The sequence below is a fragment of the Populus alba genome, chromosome 2 (assembly GCF_005239225.2).
Source record: "Populus alba chromosome 2, ASM523922v2, whole genome shotgun sequence".
Classification (NCBI taxonomy): domain Eukaryota; kingdom Viridiplantae; phylum Streptophyta; class Magnoliopsida; order Malpighiales; family Salicaceae; genus Populus; species Populus alba.
The window spans coordinates 7,373,557-7,385,173 of NC_133285.1; the positions used below are offsets into that span (position 1 = coordinate 7,373,557).

At 35.2% G+C, this 11,617-nt stretch overlaps 2 protein-coding genes across 2 annotated transcripts; one reads left to right on the forward strand and one right to left on the reverse strand.

Moving 5' to 3' along the window:
• Positions 1-454: 454 nt before the first annotated feature.
• LOC118042210 (plasmodesmata-located protein 8) lies at positions 455-3,271 on the forward strand. The gene is made up of 3 exons (XM_035049819.2): positions 455-1,370; positions 2,817-2,924; positions 3,015-3,271. The coding sequence occupies exons 1-3, from the start codon at positions 620-622 to the stop codon at positions 3,017-3,019; spliced, it is 864 nt and encodes a 287-aa protein (XP_034905710.1). The 5' UTR covers positions 455-619; the 3' UTR covers positions 3,020-3,271.
• An 826-nt stretch (positions 3,272-4,097) lies between these two features.
• On the reverse strand, positions 4,098-7,381 carry LOC118042211 (pectinesterase 2). The gene is made up of 2 exons (XM_035049820.2): positions 6,420-7,381; positions 4,098-5,022 (listed from the first exon to the last, which is right to left on the reverse strand). The coding sequence occupies exons 1-2, from the start codon at positions 7,273-7,275 to the stop codon at positions 4,334-4,336; spliced, it is 1,545 nt and encodes a 514-aa protein (XP_034905711.1). The 5' UTR covers positions 7,276-7,381; the 3' UTR covers positions 4,098-4,333.
• Positions 7,382-11,617: the final 4,236 nt, after the last annotated feature.

An 11,617-nucleotide genomic window follows, 5' to 3' on the forward strand; every position in this document is an offset into this window, starting at 1 on the left:
TCTAATGTTGTTCAGCTCCAATTCTGAAAGGTCACTAACGCAGGCTGTTTTAGAGTTTCCCCAGAGGACTTCCATTCTAAGAAAGTTCCGATTATTTTTCCAAAAGAAATGATCGAGACAGATCAAATAAATCTACTCTGGTGAACATGGCAAGTCGGAAGTAATTAGACAAGCACAAGAACAAGAAATTTGTTGTAGTTTCCGTAGTTCAGATCTCTGCTAAGGTGTTGTGCCTTTAGTTAATAGCTGATGTAGCTAAGCAGAGTGTTTCCCAAGTCTGTAAGAAGGCATCCTTTCAATCCGACTGGCTGCAGCAGCAACTTTCCCACTATCAAATTAGAATAATACTGTTTAGAAACATCTTTTTTAGGTCTTGGCAAGAATTAAAAGCAATGGTATATGCTGATCTTTATTGAGGATGAAGTAAAAAGTTGAAGATGTCAACTTACAAAAATAAATCACGAAGAACAAATGGGCACTTTTCTTGGTGGGAAAATAAGAATTCAGGGAAATCCAAAAGGCAACCACATTCTCACTCCTTCACCATCTGAGCAAAGCACAAAAACAAAAACAAAAGGAAGGAAGGAAGGCCAACCTAGAAAAAAACAAGATAAAAGAAATGTTGAGAAGGCTTCACTTATACTCCACTCACAAAACAATCCCGGCTCCGAGACTCACCTCACTCTTCTTTCTCTTCCTTTCTCTCAGTAACTACGACAACTTTGTCAAAGCTCATATCTTCATCTATGCAGACTGCTCTCAAGAAACGTATGTGCCCAGCTCTCCATTTGAAGAAAACCATAACTCCCTCCTAGCTTCAATTGTCAGCTCATCTTCTCAAGCTTCTTACAATAGCTTTGCCATTGGAAATGGAAGCTCATCACCCCCTGAAGGAATTTGCTATGGCTTGTATCAGTGCAGGGGTGATTTAAAGACCAGCGATTGTTCAAGATGCATTGAAAGCGCTGTTAACCAGATAAGTTTGGTCTGTCCATACTCTAATGGTGCTGCTTTGCAACTTGAAGCTTGCTATGTAAGATATGAGCATATTGATTTCTTGGGAAGGCTTGATACGAACCTGAAATACAAAAGGTGCAGTAAAAGTGTAGACAATGATGTTGAGTTCTTTAGGCGAAGAGATGATGTTCTTGCTGACTTGCCAACAGCTATGGGATTTAAAGTTAGCTGTTCAGGTCCGGTAGAAGGTTATGCACAGTGTTTAGGAGATTTGAGCTCTAGTGATTGCTCTTCTTGTCTCGCGGATGCTGTTGGACAGTTGAAGAATCTATGTGGATCTGCAGCAGCAGATGTGTACCTGGGTCAGTGCTATGCTCGCTACTGGGCATCTGGTTACTATGATCTCACTTCAGGTTTGATTCATGCTTTCTTTTTTTCTTCATTAACAAATGCTAATTGAGGAGGAATTTTTACTATAGCTCGCGAGTGAAATCATGAATAGTTATTTCACGGTCTGCATATCTTAAAAACTTAACACTGGTTATTGTAGGCATTTAGATATTTCTACAAGTTTTATTAGTTATTATTAAATTAATAGGAGATAAATAAGTTTTTTTTTTATTTTTAATGCAGAAGAAATAACTGAAATATTATTGGAAAAAAAAAAATTAAAATTTATATAAAGGGGAATTTTGCATTTTCACAATGTTTTTTTTTTTTTTTCTGTTATCAATTCAGCTAAAATACAATTCAAGTATAAAAAATAAAAAGCATAAAATGATAAAAATATATTAAAAACAAAAATTTTAAATCCAGTGTTAAGGGGCCTTTTTTTTTTCAAAATAGTTTTTTGTTACTTTTTTTTTTAGTGATGTAGCGTGTGTCAAAGCGTCTCTACATTTATTATTGTTATTATTTATTTTAATTAAAATAAAAACCAATTTATTTCATTTAGTTAGTCACGGATTTTTTTAAAAAAAATCATTATTGCAACATTATTTTTAATGCAACATAGCACTGGCACACAGCCAGTGTCATTCTAAAAGTAGAGAGGTGCCATTTTTCAGTAAAAACAAAGAACAAGAGCTTTTGTTTTTTGTTCGTCAATCGTAGAGCCAGGCTGCCTTCTCCCATGCCTTCGGTGTAAACCAGATACACAGTCTCTTTGTTAAAAAAACACGAAAGAAAAAGGCATTCAACCATTTGCAATGGTAATTATGAAAATGAGGGCAAAATTTGTTTTGTAAAGGTTTCAACTGGATAGTAATCTTTGCCTGAGACTTCGTCGGCGTCGATCAAATATTTACAATATGATCACGTAAAATAGCACAGAATGATCTATATAGCCTACCCCAACTAATTAATTTGATATCCGGACTTTGCTGTTGTTACTGTCGTCTCCAATGGCGGCACCATGCCTCAATGCTTTGTACTAAAAGCACTGTAGAACTTGCGTATGGTGACAATGTATTCCATTCCTGCCTTTATGTCATTTTGTGACAATGAAGACCTCTTGAATTCTTCCTCAAGCAAGAAGCAAGCAAATATTGCTTTAATAAAGTAAATCATCAAGGTGTATGGGCGCCTTGGTTGCTTTCTGTGAGGCCCTTCCTCTCCTCTATCCATGGTTAAACAGTCTGATGGATAGGAAGAAAGAGTGTTTGTGTTCCATTATTTCTCAGTGATTAGGCCAACTCAACACTGCTGAGGTAGAATAGATTCCTTTTAAAGGAATCTAATACACATGGTAGAATAGATTCCTTTAAAAGGAACAATGTCATGAGGTGGTGGCAGCTTTATCTAGTCTCCTGTCAAGCCGTTTGCAGAGGACTAATTCTATTGCTTTTGGTTTCGTATAGATTCCTCCAACGAGGATGATGAGGGGAAAACGGTAGCCATTGTTGTTGGAATACTAGCAGGTGTAGCCATCCTAATCGTTCTCCTCTCTTTTTGCAGAAGTGTAAAGGGTATTTTCTTCTTCTTCTTCTTTCAAATTCATGTCATTTTTATCTTCATTTGAAGTATAAATGATACTGGATATTGAATCTTTAATGCAGATTAAGAAGAACATGACATATGGTATCTTACAAACATTCTTGAAGGATAATCATGTGGTGGCTAAGTCCTTGTTGTTTGTTTTAATAAATCTGTGAGAGAGAGAGATTGGTTTTCTACTTTTTTTCTATTTAAATAGACTAATTTTTGACACAAAAGAAGTTGGTGTTTTCTTCTGGTAGCCAAGTCCTTCTGTGTTAGCTGCTAATTCCCTTCTCTTCATGCTGTCCAATAAAAACCCACCAGTATTCCTCGACTACTTGCTTATTTACAAAGCCATACATTTCTAGATCAGCTCTAGAAGATGTTGATGTGTGGAAACCGATCCAGATTAAGATCTTCTCTAACTCTGACAGATTAATCATTTGAGTAAGACTGACTAAGATGGACCTGTTTTGACTATTCAGTTTGCATTTCTTCAAATTCTGAAACAATTTATCTTGAGGTTTTGGAAGCATGCATGGAAAAACAGAACAGAGTACTTTCTGAGTCTCTGTTCATTAACACCTAGATCTGTTTAATGCCTACGAGGCCTCAACAATGGAATCAAGAATAACGATCTCGAACATTTTGTGGGTGTCCTTCCTCCTGAGTCAGAAGCCAACTCCACGCATGCCGCCATCCCATGTTGACAAAAATCTTGGATGACCGATAACAATTTCAGTTTCTGCACGATGGGCCCAATATGGATCTCATTTGTTTTTTATTAAGTTTACACTCAATCAATCCGTATTTGGGTCGTTCTGACGGCCCACTTTCTATAAACGTCTATAGCAAATCTGACTTGGGCCTTAAGATAAAGAAAGCCCATACTCTCAAGAGGATGGGAAGCATGGGCTAGGCTTCAGGTAAAAAATATATGTTCTGCCGTCAAAATATTTCCTTTCGGTGTCTGCACTCTGCAGTCTGCACCACAAAAAAAATAAAAGCTTTGGTTGTGAAAAATATTCTCCATCTTGTAAATTCGCTTTCGCTTGCACCATGTGGATTTCGCCTTTTCTTTTATGGAACCATGTGGATTACTTCTTCTTTTTTTAATGCAACTTACTCTTAAAAAAGATTAAAAAAAAGAGAAGACAACAGGATAAAATCCAAAAGCTCTGCAATACAAATTTACAATTATTACATGAATGAAAAATCATAATTATTTCTTTACTGAAATCTCCACAAAGAATGAAAACTAGAGGCTGAATATGAACCAGACACTGGCAATTTATTTTCTTTTGTGCCAGAAGAAACTCAAATCAGTACGTATACCCCAGAAACAACATATCTAAATAACAATGATCCCTTGTAGATATATAATAATTCGAAAGAATAATTAAAGGCCGGCGGTGAATGGTACGTTGGTGGCCGGCAACCAATTATTCCCGGAAATGAAGCTGCCCACGGTGAATTGTGATGCTACGGTTGAACTAGTGATGACGCGGTAGCCTTTCCAATTAACTCTATTGGCAGTAGATGATCCAGGGCCAGTGTTCATGTATTCTCCATAATATAGAGTGTCGAGAGCAAAATTACCACTCCATGGCAACCAACCAGCTGGGTTAATCAAGCTATCAAGGAAGGTTTTCATAAAAACAGTCCTCGAGTACTGTTTCCACGGCCTACCAAGGTATGTCTTAACGGAGCCTTGGACCGGCTTTAGATCGGAAGCAGCAGTAACCCTACAGTTGTGAATCGAGATTCCTGTGTTTTGGTTAGGGTCAGTTCTACCTTGAGCAGTAATGGTAATTATCTTGTTTGGAGGGCTTCGAGCATAGATGTTACAGTTCTGGAAAACAACTGCAGCATTGCCAAATATGAAGTCAACGGTACCATAGATGTCACATTCTCTATAGAATTGTCTCTGAGAATAGACATAGAGAGTGTCCTGGTATCCTTCAAAGCTGCACTTGTAGAACACTGAGAAATCGGAGCCCGAACGCAAGGCAACTGCCTGGTGATTCTTGGCACCAGCTGTGTTTCTAAATGTCATGTCCCGAGCAATAAATTTATCTCCGACCACGGCTGAGAATATCCAAAACGATACTTAGAATGTTTCGTAGATTACTTTCATTAATATTGAAAACATAAAAGGATGACTAAATCGTTAGTTATAATGGTCTAATTAGCATATTTGATGAGCAAAATATGGTTGCGAAACTGCAAATAAACTTTTTTAATTTTATTCTACCATGGAGATCATCAATATCATGCCCAAGTCAAAACCACTACTTTCTTAAAATTATCATGATGGTACGTAGACGTACATGCAATTTGTGCAAAGCTTAACTCAGGACACGTACATGAAGTGCTTGACTAACTCATAATTAGTGGAGTTAAATCACTGTGATTAAAATATGTCATGAACCAAATTTTCTGGGCAATCTCTATCTGGGATTTCCAAAGAAAGTTCCCAAATCATTAAAAAAATCGAATAGCATCGAAGTTTCAGCATCAGTCTGATGAAGCCAGCTTTAGCTCTATATTGTAAATTAATAAACAATCTTAAAATATGATGATTGATGGCAGAAGATAATGTTTGTTATATGAGCAATCTCTGTTGGCCCTGAGGCTTGCCCCTATCAAAAGCACAAGACTTTCCAAGTGGAGGAACCAGCAAGCTTAGACTTCTAGGATTTGATATTTGCTTAAAATATTTGTGTCTCTTCCTCTCAAGCAACTCAGAGCCTATTGTCCTCTTGGAATCAAAAGGACCATCCAAACCAATGTAGATACCGTATATGGTCCCTAGTATGATAGACAGCCTCCAAAAAGTTATCCATTTTGTCGCTTTCGACATGACATCCGCAAGACTAAAGGTCATATTTTCTACATTTGATAACTTTTCGAGGTATTTCAAGGTGTTAAATGTTAGTAAAGGAATATAAATTGTGTGTTAGGTAAGGATGAGGTAAGATTTTTTTTAATATCAACAACTGAAAATATATTAAAAAAATATCAATTTAACATTTTTTTTCAAGCTAAACAAACTCAAAAACATATTCAACCTAAAATTTTATATTCCTCAATTTTGGTTTTTTCTTTTTATTCTTAGCCAAAAGAGTTATATTATACAATAGGGATAATCATAATTCTTGATTTCCCTCTATTTTCTTTTTTCTAGGATTGAGCTTAAGAACGCTAAGTATAGAATCCCAATAATTATTTGCTAAAGCTTTGTTCTAGAGACAATTTTTTCCTACTTAATTAACAAGGATATATGCATCTAAGTTCAAAACTTGCCCCCAATAAACTCTTTTTTTCCCCCTCCGTGTCACCTTAGCTAAAAGCAATATCTATGTAACAAAGCTTTCCAGCTATATATATATATATATATATGTCAGGATCCATTAATTCCCAGCAAGGTTAAAAATCTTAATTAATTAATTTATTAAACAAATTAATTGATTAGGGATACTCACCAAAAGTAGCTGACTTGAAAGTTGTAGTACCTCCTCCAGCGCTTTTGCTACCGGTGACAATTGTCTTCCCTATACCGTCACCAACAAACATAACATTCTTCGCATTTTTTCTCACCTCAACGTTTTCATTGTATATCCCTGCTTTCACATAAATTACATACCTCCCTGACCCTGACCTTTTCGATGCCGCATCTATGGCCTCCTTAATGGTCTTGACGTTCCCTGACCCATCTGTTGCCACCACAATGTTTGCCTGAGAAGCTGGTGAAGATGATTGCAAGAGTTTCCGGTCACCAGGGCTGACCCAGGAAGGAAACCCTGCTTTGTAACTAGGTTCACTGTATGGTACCTTGTTAATAGCCAAAGTGTTGCTAATTAACTTGGACACATTATTACTCATCAAAGGCAAAATAAAGTCAGTCATCCCGAATTCAGTGAACCCGGTTCGGCACGTTTCTAGGTTGGTTAGAGCCGTGCTGAGCCATGTTTGTGCATCATAGTCTGTGCACTGGCCGCTAGTGGTTTTGCTGAGCCAAAGAATGGTGTCTTCATAGAGCTCAAGGCAATCTTCCCATGCAGCCTTTTCAAGCCCATTTCTACATTTCGAGCCTAGGGAAAAAGTGTTGACTTTCCCTTGCATGGCACGGTCTAAGGCTAGTTGCATAGAGATTTTGAGAAAATCGGACTCATGTGTAATGGGTGTATTTCTATGGTCATGGCTTAAAAAATACTCACATGGTTGTGGGTTAGGTGTTTTGCTACACCAAGACATTACCTCATCGGAATTATACCCCAAAATGGTTGAGGAGAGTAGAAAAGGCACAAGTAAAAACGTGAGCACAATCCGAACAGCCATAGAAATGGCTTATTGAAGTTATTGGGTGGCAAGTTTGAAACGGGTTTTGAAGAAATGGATTTGATAGAAGGTTTAGGGCTTACGAGTTTGTGTGGATTCGTGTTCTAAATTAACTGCCTTATATAGAAGCTGGGTGTTGGCTTGGTCGCGTAATAACCAATGGGTACATGCTTGTACAACCTTCTTTCTTGACAAAATATCCATGTACCGGTGAATCTAATTAATTTCGACGAGGAATAAGTCCCTGTCCCTCCTATGAATTTTTAGTTTGTGTTTGACTAGACAAAAAACGCGTTATTGAAAATTTCTTTTGCATGCAGTACTCATTATTCAAACGAAGTAAAGTATAAACCAGTGTAAATCTTCCGCTGATGTTTGGTAATAATTTTGAAGAATAAATAAAGAAAGAGATATCCATGCACAAGGACGGCTCACTTAAGGAAATGAACTTGGCTGGTCTTGGTTGGTATCTCGTCCTCCTCGTATTCTTGTAAGAAGTGATCAGATGTTCGGTCCCAACTCCCAAACACATCAAATTCATACATTTCTTTCGAGTTAATATTTAACGCATATATTTGGGTTTTCATGAGCTCCTTATGAGATCCAGTGATTAATTTCACACAGAGAGAGTGGAAAAGAGAAGAACACCAGCTCGTGAATTCGGTGTTCTCCTACGCGGATGGAGATAAGGAGATAGGCCGGAGATGCAGTTACCATTTGAGATGCCTCATACTGTCCATTACTAGTCAACGATTCTGCCCATCCTTTTTTAGATTAATTAACTATATATATTATTTATGCATTAATTTGGGTAAACAAATCAAAACGGTGGCTTGTTAGAATAGTCTTGCTAGCTGCTTTAAACCATGGGTAAGGGGGCCGAAGCTGCAAGTTGCAACGTGTAACAGTGCTCTCAGCATTTAATTATTGTAATTATGTTGTAAGAAGAAAAATAAAAAAGGATCTTTTGTGGTTTCTTGAGAGCCCACAGTGTAATTATAAAGTTTTTAAATTTATGTAATAATAAAACAAGATTATGATACATTAAGTATATTAATAATAAATTTATGATCATTTAATTAAAAACTAGTTATGTACGTTTTTTATTTGGAAGCATAATGATATAATTGATCAGAAACGGGTGATCAATGGATGCACAACAAAAACACCCAATTATTTTAGTATATTCTATATTCTGTAAATATTATCCTTCATTTTTATTTTCTTTTATAAAACTTTGAAACCAGGCCGCTAGAAAGATATATTTATCATCTTCTTCTTTTTTTTAACGTGAAAGAGGACTCTTCCAATAACGAAAGTCTTGAAGGTGGAGATATAATAACTATCATCCGACGCTCGATAGTTTTGGTGGTTGTTCCCATTATAAAATAAGAAATTTTTTATGTGCAATTTGCAAATATTCTATTTTGGTTTGAAATCTTCTGTCAAAACTAATAATTAAGCTGATTTCTCAATGATTTGTAGTGATCATCCTTGGTTTAAAAAGGAATAAATGTGGTGTGAGTTTCATCATCATCCTTAAGGGGATGTTTAAATATTTCAATAATATGCTTAACTAAATCATTTTATTAAAAAAATCAAGGACTGTGAGCTTAGCTCTTTGTGCGAACACGAGAGTCACTTTCCTTGCAATTATATATATATTCTCGCGTCTTTTTTAAAAAAAATTACATGCTTTTCTCTCCATAACGACTGGACGATGCAGCCAGCGATACAAATACAAGCAGAACTGAACTCTCTTGATGAGCTAAGGTTGTCGTTTTAAGGGGGAAATATCGTGCGTACGTGTGCATTGCATGATTACGTGGCAACATCATAATCTCCATGATGAAAAAACAGTGTCAACGACTTAAACATGGACTTTGACTTCCCGATCATCATCCTTATCCATAGACAGAAACAGCATCATCATTCAAAACTCGACAGCGCCACAGAACTAAACCATGGATCATACTTCAATTAGTTTGTCATCAAATTCATATTGAATTGCTAGCCTTAACCCTTTAATTCGTTGCGAATTATTTCCTTAACCACTTTTACAAGTTAGAATTTCATACTGAAGAGCTTCCTCCAGCACTAAAGGTATAATTGCTCAAGAAACAAGTTCATTTATGTCCAAAACCATCAATTAACCATAAACATGAGAGAAAGACATAGAGCCTAAATGTGAAAAAAAAAATATAGATGTAAGGATAAAAAGCTCATGAAATCTTCATGGACTATTAGATGGCTTATTATTCATTCAGTTAACCAAAATAGTTGACTTGAATTCAAAGATGAACTACTTGATGGAGATCTTTAATCACAACTAGCAACTCGGCATCCTTTGAATCTTTAATTCCAAGAAGGGCAGAGAAAAAGCTCAATACTAAGCTTTTATGATTGCGAAGAACCCTTCTAATACCAGCAAGTCTAGGTTTGCCAATGGAAGAACCATAACATTTCATTTTAATGTATAACATTCAGGGGGAGACCATGAAATCAGAGCTCTAACACTCTTGTTATTATCCATCAAATCTAACAACCATGAGAAATTAACAATTCAATAGAACCAAAAGAAAAATTAGAGAATAAAATATTGATCCTCACACACGGTCTTGTTAGAATTAGAAGAAAGATGGCATCATAGTCAAGTTACTTGCGATTGAAGAGTAATTCATGTCAAATAAGCTAAAAGGATCATAGGATTGCAGAGAACAACATAAACCAAACTTTATTTTGAAATTTTTCTTAGACAAGAGATTTCTATTGATGAAGTAAGTCTAATATATTTCTTGGGCAATACCAAGATATACCCCATCAATCAAAGAATTTAATTAGACCAGATGCTTAAGTTATTATGACAATGAATAAGTAATCCAATGATTCCTTATACACTAAACATAGTGGACTTTGAGAATATCCTGCCTAAACATGACTTCTCTAATATTGATTTTACCAATAATAGTTGTCCAACAAAAAACTTCAAACTTTGGGGGAACCAATCCTTTTCATACATCATTAAAAGAATCATTAAAAGAATTACGTGAATTAGGAGATGATAAAAAGCCAAACATAGAATTGACTAAATAAACACCATTATAATTTGGTTTCTAAATCAATTGGACAGCAAGACAAGTATTCCCCAACCACACATCATTCCAAAAGCTAGGGTCATGACCATTACCAACCACGACACAAACTTATTTCTAAACAATATTCTTATTTTTATAACAAACATTGACAATCCTAGACCATGTATTACTTTGAGTTCATATAGATTGGGGGCATTTTTATTGTTGCTTTCTGATTCGAAGAATTGGAAATAACATCCTTCACCTTATTTTTGGAAAATAAAAAGAAGGATGTTTTTGCGAGTATTATGTGCTTTTTAGTTGGGTTTTTTTGTTATATATATATATACCCTTTAAACAGCATCATTATATTGAATAATGTATGTGATTTAGATGAGAAATGTCTAATACCTTTGGAATCCAATTGAAACAAATTCATAGTTACGAGAAGTGGTAGATATTTGGGGAAGTAATTTGAGATTTGCCCAGATAATTTTCATTTACTAAAATTTGATTCGAGTAGCAAGTAGATAAAAATGAAAGTTTCGGCATTTAAAATAATTTTACTATTTTAGACCTTTTAATTTTATTTTCTGGCTCAGCCCTCGAACACACGTAATAAAGATTTAATTTGGAAGAGGTTTTATTTAGAATTTGATTAAAGAAAATTATTTTATTATATATATATATATATATAAAAGCTGGTCGATTATGTGCTCACAATAAACAAATGATTTACTCGCAATATTTATCTGCAGGTTGACAGCCCATTCAAGTTTTTCTTTCCTTTTTTATTAGTGGGACCACTCTGAGAAAATAGCATCTCGTTTCTTTTTTTTTAATTACCAGAACCCACTTTGAGGGCACATTTGGAAGGATTGGATGTATCACTTCTAAACAAAGTCGCGCAAATCATATTGGCGCACCAAAAACAAAAATAACATGAGTTAATATATATAGATAAAAATATTTTTCATTAAAGTTTTAAAATCTAACTCGAGAGTTAAATCGAGATAAGATTTAAGTTATGAGTAAAGAGAATTAGTTTAATAAACCCAAAAAAAATTAAAAATAATCAAAGTAATCTTGTTTTGACTATTGTTTTTTTTTTTTTCAAAAGTTAATGAGTTTTTTATTCATTTTTTATTTTAGGTTAACTTGGGTTTTTGATTAGGTCAGGTCGATTTAATTATTTTTTAATTTTTTTTAATTTGGACTAGTCTAGGCCCTGAGTTAACCCGTCAAGTCAGTCCTAATTTTATAACTAG

Coding starts and splice junctions, on each gene's coding strand:
- LOC118042210 (XM_035049819.2), top strand. CDS start 620: ATGTTGAGAAGGCTTCACTTATACTCCACTCACAAAACAATCCCGGCT. Junction 1,371..2,816: donor TTACTATGATCTCACTTCAG/GTTTGATTCATG, acceptor GGTTTCGTATAG/ATTCCTCCAACGAGGATGAT.
- LOC118042211 (XM_035049820.2), bottom strand. CDS start 7,275: ATGGCTGTTCGGATTGTGCTCACGTTTTTACTTGTGCCTTTTCTACTC. Junction 5,023..6,419: donor TTTCAAGTCAGCTACTTTTG/GTGAGTATCCCT, acceptor GGATATTCTCAG/CCGTGGTCGGAGATAAATTT.